General features: G+C 41.1%; 1 protein-coding gene across 1 annotated transcript in view; it reads left to right on the forward strand.

Annotated features, from left to right (window-relative positions):
- LOC120402033 (pancreatic secretory granule membrane major glycoprotein GP2-like) overlaps positions 1–18,185 on the forward strand; it is a 31,169-nt gene extending 12,984 nt beyond the window's left edge. Inside the window, exons 2-8 of the mRNA XM_039532359.1 lie at positions 2,999–3,103; positions 4,154–4,314; positions 6,720–6,855; positions 8,130–8,224; positions 10,690–10,858; positions 15,434–15,554; positions 17,457–18,185. Of these exons, the coding sequence (XP_039388293.1) occupies positions 3,101–3,103; positions 4,154–4,314; positions 6,720–6,855; positions 8,130–8,224; positions 10,690–10,858; positions 15,434–15,554; positions 17,457–17,629 (858 nt within the window). The 5' untranslated portion in view covers positions 2,999–3,100 and the 3' untranslated portion in view covers positions 17,630–18,185. The remainder of the gene's footprint in view (positions 1–2,998; positions 3,104–4,153; positions 4,315–6,719; positions 6,856–8,129; positions 8,225–10,689; positions 10,859–15,433; positions 15,555–17,456) is intronic.
- The last annotated feature ends 288 nt before the right edge of the window (positions 18,186–18,473 follow it).

Genomic DNA, 18,473 nt, shown 5'->3' on the forward strand with positions numbered 1-18,473 from the left:
GGCTCAGTTGCTCAGGTTTAAAAGCCTTTCAATGAACCTGCTCTGAGACCATAACTATCTGTGATATTAATACGGACCCCACCACCACCTCACAATCTTTAAATACTTAGCCTTAAAATGCCCCTGTGAGGTAGGGAAGTGCTATTGTCCCCATTTTACAGATGGGGAACTGAGCCGCAGACAGACCGTGACTTGCCAAGGATCATACAGGAAGTCTGTGGTGAGCCAGAGAAATCACTCAGGCCTCATGCCAGCACCCTAACAAATGGCTCCTCCTTTCTCTCTAGGATCCTTTTCTAGTTATTTAGCTGTCACCAATACAAGCCACTAGTGTAGACTAGGAACGTAGCCATTTGCACTGATGTAGCTGACAAACCCTCAACCCAGATGAGGCTTCAGTGTCAACATACTCCACAGTTTTGGAGGAAAAATCCCACTTCAACTAGACAAATAAGCTGGAGTCTTGTCCACTTGCAGAGCTCAGCAAGGCAGCTAGGAGCGTTCAGCTACAGGAAAAGGAAGAAATAACATTCCTTACAGAGGCAAAGACATTTCTTATTGTAGTTTAAATGCAGGTGGGGGCAACAGTAAAATGAGGATGTAGCTATTAGAAAGTAACTGATATAAAAAAAATGTTCCTTGAAGATTTCATTTTTGCCACTCAGAGTACTAAATGCATACAACTTGGTACTCAGATCTGTGCAACATGCCATTCATGTCCAAGGTACTTGTTTCATGCCCATTGCCATGATATAGAAAAACCAAGGTAGATAATTTGTTTGATCTAATTTAATGGTGAAAGTCCTCAACCTTTAACATGCAGCAACTTTAATGTTTATACAGAAATCAATGAAACCATCATCTGTACCAAAGACCTGATTGAGGTAGAAATTCCAAGTAAATTCTTTCTAACAAAGAACCCTCCAATCCTAGTAAGTATTCTCATATGTTAAACAGCTCAGCTTTTTTAAAAAAAATACTGTGTTCACATATGGTAACTTTTTTTCTGGTATGCAATAGGGTTTCCTCTGATCTCAGTGACTATTATTCATATCTGTAGTTCATATCATCATGATATTTTTGCAAGCTCCTGAATCTGGATAGACAATAAAAGATGGTCCAAATTCTATCATCATGGCTACTGTTGACGTTAACACAATCCACCCAGGCCCCATATGTGACCCTATAAACTATATAATCTAGCAGTGACCAAGAGGAAACAATGAGTCTTTTTCTCCTTGATTCCTCCTAGTACTTTTCCCCCTTGACTCAATCAGATATTAAATTGTAATATCCCGTGGGTGGACACTATGGTCCAGGCAGGCACCTGCATGGAAGGGACAGTGCAGATTAGATCAAAATGTGTGAAATTGCATTCAAGTAGTAAGCCCCTTTAAATACATTTTTTTTACTTAGTTAAGGGGCCTTAATACAGCATAATAAACCAGATCCTCAGCAGGTATAGACAGCCCGTCTCCATTCAAGACAAAAGTGGAAAGTTTGTCTGTATGGCTCTTTCCAGAAAAAGCAATTATTTCTCTTTTTAAATTGTGATTCCTGAAATGTCAGGAGGGATTGGCAGGAGTTTCTGACTGTTCCCTCTATCCAGAGAGCACATTTCTCCCCGGGGATTTCAACAGTTTGCAATCCAGGGATCTTATTGCTGATTCACTGTTGAGTTTGGTGGGAGCATGCCCTACGATCAAATGTCACAAACACTCAGAAACAAGAGAGCTTGAAATGAACACTTGCCCCTATTGTGTGTCTATCAATATTTGTAACAGATTGGCATGCAGCTTATGCACACGGATATGTCATGTAGCAGTTCCCTTAAGCTTTTACATAAACCATCAAGTACTTGACATTATGTCCTGTATCGCAAGAGAGAGACATTTCCTTAAGATTCAGGTTACCATTTTAAAGAGTCCCTTTCATCATTATTCAGGCAGAATGCTTGCATTTTTCAGCAACACTAGAGGGGAAATTTGATGGCAGTTGAGATATTTTCAGTTTACTGCATAATTTGCTGAGTTATTACGAGAACTCTGTTCGTGTTCGTTGCTTTTTATTGCTTGGTGATGGATTGGTCTACTTAGTGACTGGAATGGGGGAAGCAGAGAGGTGTGAAAAGAAGATATATATGGTAATGTCTTGCTGAAGTCTTTGCCACCATTTTCCTGGAGCTGCTATGAGACCTGTGTGACTTGCTCGCCTGCCTTCAGCTGACAACACAAATTGGCATGAAAAGTCAGGCATGCTGGCATTACATTAGAAAGCAGTGTTGGCAGCACAAGCAATAACAAAAAAGGAGCAAAGTTTATATTGGAGTCATCTAAATCAAACTCGCAGGGTTCTGTTATGCCTGCCCTGGACAGGGGTGGAAGATTAGAAAGGAGAAAACACAGGAAACTGATCCTCCACAGCTCTCCAGTACATTGTTGGAAACAGACACAATGCTACTACCTGACTTCCTGCAGTGCTGTATGCCCCAGAGAGATTGCGGTCATGGCCCAGTGTCATCAGAGCAATGCTGGATCGGGACCCTGGGCCAGCAGAGCAATGCTGAGGGAACACTTGCCCCACCTTTAGTACAGATATAATAACTGCTGCTGCTCAGCTCTCTCCCCCCCAGCACCCTGAAAGCATTACACAGTCACGCTGTAACATGCTCAAAGTCTTGTCCTCCATGGGTCCTCAGAGCCATAATTTGGCCCATAGTATTTTAGACCCTGATGTTGATCTCACCTATGTTGGTGTGAGAACAGAATCAGGCTCTTTTTTTTCTAAAGAGTCTGGTCATCTGGTTGTGGGGTAGGAGAGGATTGTTTTTGGTTTTTTACTCTGAGTAGTTAAGATTAATAGTCTCCTCTTGGTTATACTATTTGATGGTGAAACATTATGTCTTAAAACCCAGAATGTTGTATGGATTAGGTAGTGATGAAATAAACTGGTGCTAAAAGTGTGATAAACTGTACCAAAAAATATGATTTCATTCCAGATCTCTGATTTACACCTCAATGACCCAGAATGCCATGGTACTGAGACAGGAAGCTTCTACGTATTCAGCATTAAAATCAATTTCACAGACTGTGGAACTAGAATGGTAATATGCACAACATGCTGTTGTGAAGTAGTTGTATTACTTCTTTTGAATAGCATGTTTGGTTCCCTGTGTGCTACAGCTGTTGTAGATTACAACTGCAGAATAGCTCAAATGTTTAACTCTGAATCAAACAATTTGGTATTTTCTCTGTATGTTCCATTGCCGCTACTCAGTCATAGTTTCTTGTTATTCTCTCAGACATTCAGCAAGACTGATGCTGCCACAAATTGTTCCTAGAACATTGTAGCACTAATACCAATCATACATGTTGTCCGAATTACTAATATTAGTAATGTGGGCTCACTAGTAAAAATATTACTAACGCTTAATGTGTTAAAGTATAACTTCCCTGTCAGACATTAACTGTCACTGATCAAAAAGCTCATATTGCCAGAGGTGCATCTGAGCAGGTCTTATTACAGGCAATTGCAAAGACTTGCTGTACATATGCAGTTTAGGTTGGAAAGCCCCAGCAATAATAAAATGCCAAATTCTGCCATGAATAAAATCCCATGCAACCCCTTAGACATCAAGAGAATTGTATTAGGAAAATGCATGGGAACCTCCGTGCTCATTAATTTGCCTCTGGGAGAACATGCACTTCCATGCTTACAATCGTGGTTTGCCTCCAGGCATTACAATGTCTTCACACACACCTAGCGCTTCACCTCCATGAAATATGTCTATACACAGCTTGCCAGCCCATGACTCCATCTGCACATTTGTCTTTTACAAGTCTATTACTGGGTCTCCTTGTATGATGACAATCATGTCTCCAAGTCCTGCATATCCATTACCACACACCTACTACCATATCTGAATGCAGAGGCAGGACCATACCTTTAGATTGTAAGGTCTTCTGGGCAGGAGCTGTCGAGTGGTGTCTGTTTGTACTGTGCCATAAACTTAATTAACTAATAATAATAATAACTTTTAATGGAGTTCCAGAATGTACAGTGATACATGCATCCCTAAGTGTTCAGCGTATTATGCAAATTAGGCTCTTTATACAGAAATAGCAACAACTCTATATTTTGTATTATCTTTCAGGCTTCTGATGGTGCACACATTGTTTTCATCAACACTATACAAAGCAACTTCTCTGATATAATTACAAGGACCTTTATCAATATCACATTTGCTTGCCGATACCCTGTTAATTACATGGTACAACAGCCTAACGGAGAGAATAAAATCAGTGTTGACACCAGGTAACTCCTTTTTTTTGTTTTTGTTTTCTAGCTTGTACTATTAAATTGCCCTGAATAAAGCTCCATTGAAAACAAAGGCAAATTAAGCCAGAAGGTGTACACACTTCTCATTTGTCTAGTTTCACATAGCTTGTTTCATCCAGAAGAACCAGAGCCAATTTTTTGTAGGCTGCATAATATATAGTAATATTGGCTGGAGCACATTTACTGAGAGGAAGGCCGCTCTTTTGGCTAGGAGATTGGACTGGGACTCGGAGATTTCTGTCCAGTCCCTGGCTCTATAATGGACTTCCTGGGTGATTTAAGGCAAATCACTTAATCTCTCTGTGCCTCAGCTGCCCATCTGTTAAACTAAAATATGGGACTAATAATACTTCCTTTGTCTTGTCTTGTTTTACACAGTAAGCTCTTCAGAGCTGGGGCTGTCTTTCTTTATGTCCATACAATGGAGCCTCTGGGCACTACAGTAATACAAATCATTACTAAATTAATTGGGATTCTGGCAATCTACGCCTCACCTATGGAGGAGCTCTTGAATCATTGCTTCAGTGTGCTACTGGCATCATGGTGCTCAGCTGGCTGCTGCTGGTTAGCCATCTGCTCCCAGCCCAGAACTCAGAGAAGAAGAAATGAATTCTGGGGCCACAAGGCACAATGTCGGCCAAGCTAGGGGAAGTACCAGCAGCAGATGGGAGGCATGACTGAGTCGGCTGGCATGCAGAAACACACTCCCAGCTGTCAGGGTAACCCCAGCATGTAAGTGGATCTGGGCCTAGATTAATCACTTCACCCCTAAATACTAGAGATGGAAACTGGACAGGACACTGGGGCTAACAGCCTATTCTTGTGAAAAATGACCATGCTAGGACCCCAATTCAGCAAAGCACTTACACATAAAGCAAATTTTTAACTTGTGTTCAAGTCCCATTGACTTCAGTCAGACTTGAGCTTGTAATGAGTGTTTTGCTGCATTAGAGGCTCAACACCTCCGTTTTGTGTGTCTTCTGAAAGACAGCAGCATCAGCAGCACAGGGCCCCAGCACCAGCCTGGGTAAAAGAATACTTTTTTACTGATGTTCTCTTTCAGCCTGTTTTTTGTTATTTTGAAATAACTGAGTCTGTTTCCTGAAACAAGAGGACCTCTGAAGGCAAAAGGGGAAAATCCAGAAACACTAGTGTGAAAAAATAGAGGAATCCCTATAAGAGACACTAAGAATTATTTCTAGCTCAGACACACTTTCACAACTCATATTGGCTTGGCCTTTCTGGCTCATACTATGATACCCATGGTTTGAGTCTTAGCTAGAATACTGTGGAGTCTGTGCACATGGCCCCAGATCCCCAAATCTGACTAACCTGTTTTCAGGGCATAGAGTGATCAGATAGTGTGAAAAATCGGGACAGGGGGTGGGGGGTAATAGGACCCTATATAAGAAAAAGCCCTAAATATCGGGACTGTCCCTATAAAATTGGAACATCTGGTCACCCTATCAGGACAAGACCATTGGAGTGGGGATGCAAAGGTAGCTTTAAATCACCTCTATGCTAACCCGATCCCGGAGACAACCATGGGATGGGCCAGATTCTGTCACAAACTGAAGAAGATCAGAGGCTGCTCAAAATTATGCCTGGCTATCAGTGGCCCCAAAGAACCATTTTGGCAATCAGAGATAATTGGGGCTTACCCGCTTTCCTCCAGATACACCCCCTTGCACTGAGGAGAAGGATAGTGGCATAGGAACCAGTATAGCAGCTCAGCCCATCTGGGGATTCCCCTGGCTAGGGAAAATCCTTAGGGAGTCAGATCCATTGGCTTTATAGCTGTTTTGCATCACTGGAGAGTGGAGCTGTATGGCAGAATGCAAATTCCATTTTGTGAAGGATTTTGTGTCTTCATTCTAAGTAGGAAGGAAATCCAAAAACTCTTCAAAATTCCCAGTGAAAGAAAATTCTGAAAAAAAACCATTTAATTTTGTTTTGATTTTGCCATTATTTTTATTTGCCATTATAATACAATACAAAATGAAATGAAAAGTCATTTCCAAATGGAAAATAGAAATGTTTCATTCTGAAAATGTCAAAATGGGATGTTGCAACATTGTCAAATGCGTTTTCTGATGTAAAATGGTTCTGTCAAAGATTTTCCAACCAGCACTACTGTCATGATGTTAAGCAGCCAAAGGGTGTGGGACAGGGTCTGCCCCATGGTGAGTCAAGCCCTTGAGTGCAGGTAATCTAACTGGTTACGCCTGATCACTGGGCACCTTGCTGCTTCTCTGGAGTGCAGACCTTATTAAACACTTCAACCGTGGCAGTTAAAAATGTTTTAGCTTTACTTTTGTATACACTCATGATAATGTGTGTGCCACTTTAATTGCTTGATTGATCTGAACTGTTGTTTACAGAACCATTACACTGAACACAGAAGATGGGAATTTTTCTGTCTCGATGATGCTGTACAAGGACCCAAATTTTGAGGATATGTGGACTACTGTTCCCTTTCTAACCCTAGAGGATAACATCTTTGTCAAAGTCAATATGGTACCTAATACACTTGATTCCTTGATTAAACCCTTTCAGGTGAAGGTACAGTGCCTTGAAAGTGAAGGCAAGCATCTGTACAACCATTGGTCTTCACAGTGAGTATAACAGAGACCTTCTGATAGTTAACCAAACATGGGAGAGAAGGTACACAAAACAGAAGAGGAAACATTTCAGTCATTAGGCATTTTTATGATCATTTATTTTGATCCTTTAAAATGGATAATAAAATAAAGGGGTAGTAGGGAAAAAATAATTTGCTGGCTGGGATAGATTTGGACGGTGTGGTTGGACAGAGGCCTATGGAACTAGGGAGCAAGGCTGCCCGCTGGGGCCAGGGAACTGGTCTCTTCAGCAGCGCGAGGAACCAGTGGGAAGAAGGGACGGGGTGAGAGTCAACAAAAGAGCTCGTCCACTCAACCTAGCTCCTCAGCTCTGCTCCGCAGCTCCTTCTACAACCTCTGAGCCCCTGGCCATATCCACCCCCATCCATACCCCTCACCATCCATGCTCCCTGCTTACAATTACATCCCCCCCCTTTATGTGTAATGTCTCCATAATCTATCCCCACCCTTTTGTGGCTGTAAAGCATACAGAGGCCCAGTCTGACGAAGGGTCTATCAGACCTTCATCAACAGTGAATCATGGGCACAAGTTCACCAGAGAAATAATCTGCCAGAAGAAAGGACTGGAGCTGGTACCATTGTTCAGAAGCAAAGCTCCCCCTCATCTTGTCCCCTCCCACCACGTCCCAGCCCTTATTACAGGCAGGGGATCATGGAGATGGGGATGCTTGCAGCTCAGAATATCTCAAGGAGGAGCAACAAGTTTCACTCTGGAGATAGCTCCTTTTGGAGAACTTCATTTGGGAGGGGAGTTCTCATTCTGGTGGACCTGAGAAGACCTGTTAAATTGGAGAACCTGCGGGGATGGATTAAGATATTCCAGTGTGTCCTTCTATGCCTCCCACTTTTCTTCTACTCACCTTTGCCTCCCACACAAACACACAATTTCCTTGGCCTCCCTCATAGTTCAGTGAAGTTTGGAAGTTGATGCGGAAATGCTTCAAGTGGATGCAATGGGGTCTCAACAACACAACCATCTGTTGGAGAGTTCGAATCATGACACAGCGTAACCAATTTGATCTAACTATTGGTTTCATCCTTAACATATTTTGAGCTTGTCACAAGCACCTAGGAGATGGTGAGAATATTATATGTTGAAGATCGAAATCTGCATTCTTATCAGATTCATTTTTTTCTGTCCTCTGACAGGTCCCAGGTCATTTAATAATCCAACTTGAGGACTGCTGGTCTACACCAACAAAGGATCCTTCTTATGCTGTTCAATATTCCTTTATAGAAGATAGGTTTGTAACCTAAAATACATTAGCTGGGCCCTGTGTATAATGTGATTATGCAGACATCTAAATTGTTACATAATTTTAAATTCCCATGCAGTTATATTCCAGAATCTAAGGTTTCGTTTAAAAACAAAAACAAAACACAATCTTACCAGTCTGGGTGGGCCCCAAAATGTCACACTATACCATACAGTTGGGAAGGAAAAACTTTTCAAGTGTGAGGTAATGTAAACCAATAATGTGAGATCTGCCTTGAGTCTGCACACAGCTTGTAACATAAGTAGCGTAAACTTCTGTAATTCATCTCTGTGGGGTGGTGACAGTGAAGACTCGGAACAGTTTAAATACAGTAGCTTTTTTACTGATGATAATTTTAGCAGAAATACCAGGGTAATGTGCTTATTTTCCATTGTTGGATGGAATGGCAGATACTGGGATAAGCTGCAATGGGGTAACTATTTGATGTCATGGGTTGTTGGGATGGGGAATAATGAATTCAAACCCTCCTCTCCTCACACATTAAAGTATTTTTGCCTCTTCGCAGATGGGGAAGGAACAGAGATATATCCTTTCCCCATTACCAAAAGTTTCAACTGCCTCCTAGGTACAAAACTATGCCTTCCTGAAATGGTGAAAGCCCCAACTATCTCCTAACACAACCTGACAGCTTTTATAATGCACTTACTTATTTTCAATACAAAAATCTACAGCACACTGAAAATTAAATACATGGAGGAAGTGTAAACTAAAATGACTCTCTCTGTCACTCTCTATCTGAAACACCATCAAGGAATACTGTGGTGGTTGGAGAGGCCTCGGAGGGGAACAAGGTTGGGGGATAGTACAACACAATTCTGGGCTCCTTCACACACAATTTAGGTCTGTCTGCTGCATAGGATACAGGATTTTCTACATTTCTACAAATAATTTTTAATCTGCAGATTGGCTTGCAAGCCATTCATGCAATTATTTGATATTTGAAATTAAAATTGTGGTGTTTAGTTTTGACAGGACATGTAGATCAGATGCTATTAGTTCTGTTCCTAGACTAGATGAGAGCAACTCTTAGTAACAAGGTTCTGGTGTGAAAACTCAAATTTCAAAGTTCATAGTTTGCATTTCAGGAATCTCAGTGTTGCCAACTTTTGCAATTTTATTGATACTCTTGCAGTTCCTGAAGTGAAGGGACAAAGTGAAAATCTTAGCTATCATTTTTTTAAAAAAGAAAGTTTCTAGCCCTCATGGTTGCAGAAAAAAGCTTTAAAACATGACTCAAGTGTACTCTAATGTCTCAGAAATCAGAAGGCAAATAAAAAGAATCCCACATTAGTGCTAGTGGAATATTGCAGGGGGCAGAGGGGGCAAAGAGGGGGGCCCCAGGGGCATGATGGGCCAGGCAGCGCAAGGAGCGGGACACCACGGCACCGCACCAGTCGTCCGCTCCCGGGCTCTGCCGCCGGCTGCGCGCTGCCGCGGGCAACTCACCGGAGCCAAATGCAGGAAAGAAGGGAGCCGCGCGCGCTGCGTGCGCGCTGGGGCTGGTGGGGTCGCCGAGCGGGGCCCCCCCCCCCCACACACCCCCCCCCCGGAATTCTCTGGGCGGCCCTGGAATATTGCCCATCAAAACTGTTTTTCAATGGAAAACTAGGTTTTCAACTAAACAAAATATTTAATAAAAGTTTCAGCTATCTTTGGGTAATTTCAATGTTTCACTGAAAAACCAAAATATTTTGGCCAAAATCCAAAATATTTCAATTCAGAATGGCACTGCTGTGCATCATTAAGGTTGTAATTTAGGTGACTTATTCTCCTACCCTATGAGGTTGATACATTCACATTGTGAAGGTGTTTATATTGAAGCCAACTACCTGCAACAATTTTTATTAGGCTTGAGGAATTTTTTCAATTAAAACTTTTAAAATGCAATTAAATGTTTCAACTCATTTTGAATTTTTTAAAAATTCATTTAGATTTTTTCTTTTTCTCTTACTTTTATGTGTTTCCCTCTTTTATGCACTTGAAAAGGGGGAGGAGAGTAAAAAGTGGAAGAATGGGTTTTTTACTCACATTTTCTTACTTTTTTTCCCACTGGAAAAGTGGGGGGGAAGTAGGGAAACATAGTTTTAGATGAAAGAAGGGGAATGTAGAAAACAAACAGATCTGAAGCTTTTTCTAAATTTTTTTGTTTTGAAATTTTTGTAACAATAAAAATTCAAAAATGTGTATCAAAACATTGTTTTCTGCAAAAAAAAATTATTTTGGTTGCAAAGACATTTTAGTAATCAAAAATTGCTACCATTTTTCTGACCAGCTCTAACCTTGGTAATGTGAGGGATGCACAAACAAGACCAGCCATCAGACTGACACTGCTGTTTGGCTAAATCTCCTCTAGCGTCTGATATAACACAGATGAATGCCAAAGATTTATGACCCTTGAGATCTAATTATTTTATATCTTTTGTCCTACATAGCTGCCCCCAAGTTGTCAAAGATGAAACACTGTCAGTAATAATGAATGGTGAAGGTGCAGAAGCAATGTTTAGGATCCAGATGTTCAAGTTTGTTGGCATCAATTACAATGACATTTTTCTGCACTGCACAGTTCAGATTTGTCACAGTACAGCAGCTGTTTGCAAGCCAGTAAGTTTTTTATATATCCATGTGTACATGAGGATTGGGGTGGGGTTATTAATTATTATTATTATTATTATTAATTATTATTGGGCCAACCTGGAGAAACTATGTGGTCTAGTAGACTGAGTGCAGGTCTGGAAATCAGGAGCTCCTAAATTCTAATCTCTATCACTTGATGGGTGGCCTTGAGCAAGACACCTAGCCCTCTGCCTCCACTTCTCCACCTGCAAAGTTAGAATAGTAATCCTTAGTGTAAGTTGGTAGAATGATTAAACAGCAAACCCAGGAGCAGTCAACATGGTTTTTGTTTAAGGATAATGTTTATAACCAGAAATCAAATCAAGTTAACCAAGTAAAAAAGAGTAACAGAAAACTCCCTCCACCAGAGTTTCAGCCAAGTTCTCCAACTCTGGTTGTGGACACCATTCCCACTGGCATCCCCCCACCCCTCCCCAATCTCCCAAGTAGCCCATTTTTAAGTCCTTCCCTCCTGTGCCAAGGGAGGGGGAGCTGAGCGGCGTGTCCCTGCACACCATCACACTTGCATAATTTCCAGCATTGTCATGAGAAATCAATGTTTGTATAGCAATTTGCAAATGTGAAGTGCTATATTAATTACTGTTGTGCTGTGATCCTTGTTCAGACCTTCCAGAGGCAAAATTCCCATTGACACCAAAGAGTGTTTTGCCTGAGCAAGGTCACATAGTTTGGACTGATTTATAATATTATTTTTAGAGCACCATCAATGTAACCAATATTGTACAAACACCTATGGAAGATGAGGGCCCTGCTGCTGGAAGCTTGCAGCTTCATTCAGACATGTCAGTATGGTAGCAAAACATATAGCAGAGTTTGCATCCTTTTCATCAGATAATATAATGTGGTAGGAAAAAGCATGAAATATTAGTTGATCCTAGAGGAGCTATAACTAAGTGACATTTACCAGCATTCAGCTGACAATTTATGGGCTGGTGACATAAAAGACAGTTTTTCTAAGGGGATTAATATAATAATCCACCTCAGAACCACACTGTTCCTTAAAACTGTCCATGCAGTTGAATTTTATATGATTAGCAAGGAGATTGATTATATCTTTGCTCGCAATACAGAACAGAAGAGAAACCTTTCGGACATCATAAAGGAAGATATAGTACAGCTTGTTCAGTACTTGTCTGACATTATGGCACAAAATGCGATATCAGCGTGAATGATTTTTGATGGTAGATGTTTAGGCATTAACAGCAGCTGCATAATGATAACAAGGCTTTGTACAGTGGTTTGTTTCCTCAAGAATTACATCTGAAAAGCTACCAGGAAGACATATTAAGCAAGAAAAGAAATCAAGAAAGAAGTCAGTATGACATTTTGGAAATTGACTCAAATAAAACCAGATGCTTTGTCTGAAAGTCACACAAGACAATAGCTCAGCATAAGTAAAATCTGCCACAGACAATTTAGGGTATGTGTCTGTTTCTTGATACATGTGTCATTTGTTGCTACGCACCTAGTTATGTAGACTGATTTTTGCAAGATGCCCAGAAAACAATGTACACTTCCCTTTAAAAAAAAAAAAATCCAACCTCTTTTGACCAGTAATCTCTTTTTACATATACTGGTGTAAATTGGAGTAAATCTATTACAGTCAATAGCCTTACCCTCACATAAAGCTGATGTAAGTGAGAAGAGAATCAGGCTTTAAATATTTCGGACCAAATTCAGACCCAGTAAAACAAACTGCAATTCCACAGAGAAATAGCATAGTTCAACCTCCATTGGTTGAATCCCTTTATGCCAAGCCTGAATTTGGCCTCTGGTGTTGGGTAGATTTTTGCAGTCCTTTACTGCTAACCAGTTTTTTTCAGGTTTTGGAACAGGATGAAATTGTGCATGCTGGTAGGTAATATATGGATTGGGACTTTTTAAAGCCTGACCGAGATGAAAATGCCTATGTGGGCTGGGACTAGGGTGACCAGACAGCAAGTGTGAAAAATCATGACAGGGGGAGGAGGCTAATAGGACCCTATATAAGACAAAGCCCCAAATATTGGGACTGTCCCTATAAAATTGGAACATCTGGTCACCCAAGCTGGGACCCCAAAAGTTGGGAGCATGTGGATCCCAGTTCCTCAGTAGAAAGGTCAGCCTGCAATAGAAGCCTTTAAGTAAAGGCTTTGTAGCTGCACATTGCAAATCTACCCAGGAGGCAGCGGACTTCTGTATATGAGCCAGCCCTCTTTCTATAGGTCTGCACAACTCTCACGACTCAGGACATTCACAAATTTCCCACAGCACCACGTGGATAACTACAGCCCTAGTAACTTCCCTGCACAGCTGTGAGTGGAGGAATTGGTGGACTCAGAGCCCAACCATGAACAGTTTTATTTTTGTCTCTGCAGCTGACCTGGATGTCCAGTCCCCAGTGTGTTGCAAGGGAGTGAAAGGGTAGAATTTCTGCCTCCTGATCTTTGTTTTGTTATGGATGCAAAGGGTTTCTTGAATCCTGATCCTTGTTTTTTAAATTCTTGTCTCCCAAACTGTACAGCTATTCAGATATATAAACCTTTTAAGCCCTCCCCTACCCCCGCCCTCCAGATTACTGAGCGCTGAGGAAGAACCCAGTCTCCCACAAGAATGCAAGAGATTCCCTGTCATTGCTAAGTGGAATTCCCCAACATCATCCCCAATAACTAGAATGCCAATATAGTACTTGGCCTGGGAGAAGCCTCTAATTTTGTCCTTGGAAAGGGGAAAGTACAGGATGACTGATTTGACCTGTGACTGCAGGAAAGGGGACATTTTTTTCCTCAGACTAGAGATTATCTTCCATGATTGCAGAGACTTATGGACCTGTACAGTTTCCATGGGACAGCAGCCATGAAGGATCATTTTGGCTGGATCAAGCTCATTGTTTATTTTGAGGTATAAAATGAGAACAGCCAAATTTATTAATATCTGAAAATTGTCCCTTCTGGATGTGCAGGATCTTCCAAAACAATATTTTAAAATATGTGCATCATTGTGCTATTGCTACCCCAGCCACGTCTCCTTCCCAGCAGTATTACTCACTTCTGAGTTTGTCAGTGTTTTGTACTGAGAGCCCTGTGCCTTTCATAAAGCTGGCAAAAATGCCCCTGATTTATCCACTTCTTACTGCAGTGCCAAGAGGGTACTACCCATTCTTACTATAACAGCAACTATCCTTTGCATCTGCAATGCACCAAAAGTTAAAACGCAGCTGTGCTTTCTTGGTGTGTGTATATAAAATTGCCCTCTATGGGATTAGGTTCTGCTAAAGAATAGCATTTCTTTGCATTGGATGAGCTAATATGGACCTATTCCTTTAGCCATACTTGTTAACATTTGAGAGAAAGAAAGAAAGAAAGAAAGAAAGAACACAAGTCTGCAAAGTGAGTAGGTACCTAAGTGGGTTCAGGGGCTTGTCGCAACCCCCCAAACTTTTAACTATTACCCCAATGTTTACTGTTCTGAAGTCTAGAAACTACATTTCAATTTACTTCTGTATCCAGTACTTTATTAGAGGACCTGGTTCCAGACCTGAAATATAAGTACAGCTAGAAATTATGCATTAAGGTATCAGGCAAGAACCCTGTAGTTTGTGATCAAATGTCCTGGTTTGAATCCTATACTTCTTCTCTCTATTGTTATTACTGAATGTATCTATTTGTAATGATTTGTTCATATAAATACACACACACATATACATATACACAGATGAGCAGATCATTGTAAATTCATTCTTAGATGATAGCTTGTCTTGAACACACAGATTTCAGAGAGCCTTTTGTTTTTCTAAATGACTTTGGTGCTTGTAAAAGTTTGGCAGCAGAGGAAAATGCACCTCAATTTATCCACAGAATAAGTACAGAATGATCAGCAACTGGCAAACTTTCCCATGCTTTCCTAACACTAAATTGTGGGGGATGAGAGGGCAGTTCCATCTCCAAGTCTAATCAATCCTTTGTCTTTTTGCTGAGAAAGGCATAAAAGGTGCCAGTTAGTACCATTGTGCAGGTGAGGGATTTTTTTTCTTGTAATATGGACTCGTCCACTAAAATTGAACCTACCAAATTCATTTCTAACAGGTCACTGAACAGCTACCAGATGGTAACAAATTAGCTTTGCTCACAGCTAACCCCACTTTGCTTAATGACACTACTGTTCAGCAAAGAGAAGCACATGTGTCTGCAAGATCAGGTCACTACTGACCTGACCCGAATTTGAGCCAGTGACCTACATGATAAGGGTTTGTGTTCCACTATGACTTTCCTGAATAGCAGATACTCCTGCTTTGGACTTCAGGACAAGCTCTGTCTTAAGTATTGAGTATATGATGTGTGTGTGTGTATAGTTATCACTGCCCTCTCTTGGAGCAACATGACTCTGCTCATCTCAAACATTGCTCTATTCACAGCATTGTTCTATTCTGTTGCTCCTTCATCTAATCAGGGGCCTATGTTTATCAGGCAAACAGTTTTAAGTGTGAATTTCTTTACCTCCCTTTGAGGAGCATGTATGCATATAGGCTTGGATATTTACTCTTTGCAATTTCTTTTTTATCAGAATTGTACTAATTATGGAAGAATAACCAGGAATAAAAGAGAAACCACACCATTTCCTACTCACACAGTCTCTTATGGTCCCATCAAGCGAAAGCTGGCAGATGATGGAGAAGCTAACATAAGTAAGTGATTCATAAAGCCATGTTTCAAAAAATAATGTTTTCTGTAGCCTGGTGTGATATATTTTGGTATATTTTAAATTTTAAAAATGTCATAAATACTCCATTAACAGGAGAAATTTTTTTAGACACACAAAATCCAGGACATTCAAACTCATGCATATCACAGACAACTTAGCTTCCTTGCCCAATGCAAATTAATTTTTATTATGTGCCAGTTCCTGGAAGGCTCTGGAAACCTTAAACTCCCAGAGAAGTCAATGGCCCTGTATCATCACCCATATACGATTATGCCTTATTATGAGTGAGCTGCGATGGAAACCATAAATATGAGTTTTCTTATTTATGTGATTAAGTAAATCTATGTTTTATGTCAATCTATGCTTTACCTTACTTCCGTGACTTCAGTGGCCCTCCGTGACTTTATTTGGCTTTAGCCTGCTACAGTGGCAAGGCTGGAGCAGCTCTCAGCCCCCACTCAGGAGCAATGGTGGGGGCTGGAGTAGTGGCTGGGGCCACTGAAGCAGCAGCTGCCACCGTCAAACCAGGAGCCTGGGGTTGGAGTAGAAACAACAGGGCCAGGTTAACCACCAGTGGCGGTCAGCTCCCACCACAGGAGCAGTGGCTGCGGTCAGCCCACTGTAGGGATCTGATTGTTCTGTAGCCTGAGAGCACATCTACACAGCAGAATTCCGAGTCCACAGAATTTGCAGCAGCAAGTCTCAGAGCCCCGGTCTACAGGCTTCGGTTTGTGGGGTTTGCCCTATGGTGTTAAAGATAGCCATGTAGATGTTCCAGCTTGGACCGGAGCTCAGGCTCTGAAACTCACCCTCCTTCCTGGGCGTCAGAGCCCAAGTCAGAATGTCTATTTTTAGTGCTGTAGTATGAGCCCAAGTCTACACCTGGGCTCTGACAGTGCCATGATTTTGTTTGTTTGTTTTTCTGTGTAGACATACCCTTAAAAGCTAATCTTTGTCCTGAGCTGGAGAGGTCCCCTGGAAACAGCGATGTCCAATTCAGTCATCCACCCAGCTCCTCAGAGAGTGGTGGAGTCGGAGGACCTGATTCTTCTGTCACTGACACTGTTGTAAATCAGGAGTAACTCCGTCAAAGTCACTATAGTTACCATAGTTACACCATTGTAGAAGTTGTGTAACTGAAAGGAGAATCCAGCCCAAACACTCTGCTCAGCCCAGTTGCCACACATGGGATTATATCAGAGAATTAATTAACCATTCTGATCGTCTCCCCAACCTCTCAGCAAAGAGATCAATTCTTTCCCAGACAGAAAAATTCAGAAAGGGCCTGAAGATTTCAAGTAGCTAACAGGTCTGAAACAGTAGTACAAATGACCTACTAGATCAAGATAATCACCTCCCCACTATAGCAATCAGTAAATGGAAGAGAAGGAGGACATCCACATCTTGCAGAGCAGACTTTTTGTTGTTTAATTTAAAAACATGACCAGAAACCTGTTCCTTTCCTCACCTCCACTAAACACACCCTATGCCACCCTTGCTGCCTCCATATGCCACCTGCAAGCAGAAGGGATAGTGAAGGCTGATGATATGCAATGTAGAAGATGGGGAGATCATTTACATGAATTCATGCCTCACCCCCAACAAGCTGCTTGAACCTGAGTTTCAGGTGTGATTTCCTTCTTCCTGCCATTACACATCAAACTAACCGTCCCCAAGATAAGTGAGTCTGGTGCCCCTCACTTTTGCCGCCTTCTGGAGCTTATGCATTCAATAGTGCTATGTAAATGTTGTTCAGAATTGGATCCTAATGAATTCTTACACCATTAAGACTGGAAAAACACCTTCTGTCCCAAGTAACAATATCATCAGATGGATTTGATGACAGGGAATTCCTTTGTAAATCCTCTCTGTTTTTTCCCCCCAGATAAAGGAAAACTTCCACCAGTTGAAACCTTGATTCTTGGAGGACTGCTAATGGCATTTTTAGTTATAACTGGAGTCTTTGGAACACTTTTGCTTCAGTCAAGAAGAGCATATCCTCCTATGCAAGTTCAGCTGACTATGTCACATTTTCATAACTCAGAAGTAGCATCATGATTAGCTGATTCCCCCATTTTACACTATCTGATCCAAGTCATAGCATGGGTCATGAGGCCTAATACGGTGCCGATCTCAGATTAACATTTATTTTATACGTTTATGATTTTTATTTTTGATTCAATTGAAGGTCACAGATTAATGAGGCTACACTTTTCTGTTCATTTTCATAATAAGCAGTTCAGTTTATTATGGACTGGTAAAGTAATGCATGCTGAGAACCTGTTTTTTGGAGTATTTTAATTTACCACCGACTTGTCATTTTCCCCTACCTAAAAAACCCAGATATTTTTCACCTCCTCCTACTCCACTGAAAAAGGCCACCCCAATTGTTATGGCATAATCACCAATGGGCTAGCACCTCAAAGATAAACTGTTTCTGACTGAAGTTGATGCTGAGTCACTGGTAGAAGTCATGAAAGGCCTACTTCTGTTTCAGTGACTACGATGGTATCAAAAGTACCATTTGCAGGATCATTAAAGTCATCAATGTTCTACTCTTCCAATTCAATAGACAAGTTTCATTCAGTGGCACATTTTATTTTGAAGTACATAAAGAAACTAAATTTCTGCATTCTTTGAGATGAACATTAATCCTTTGTATCTTGCTACTTGACACTTTTTGACAGACTCAAGGGATATGGTTACATCATGATCAAAATTAGTAGTCTAGACCTAATCCCATCCCTATAAGTGTTAAAACACTGGACAGGCCAGGATTTGCTATTGAAACCCAGCTGGCAGTTTGCTGTCTACATTAAAAGTTTTAACTATTATAACTGGGTATGGGAATAATTGTGTTGAAAGCAGGGACCCTGATTCAGTCATAATAGTAATGTAGAAG

This window comes from Mauremys reevesii, linkage group 3, assembly GCF_016161935.1.
Source record: "Mauremys reevesii isolate NIE-2019 linkage group 3, ASM1616193v1, whole genome shotgun sequence".
NCBI lineage: Eukaryota > Metazoa > Chordata > Testudines > Geoemydidae > Mauremys > Mauremys reevesii.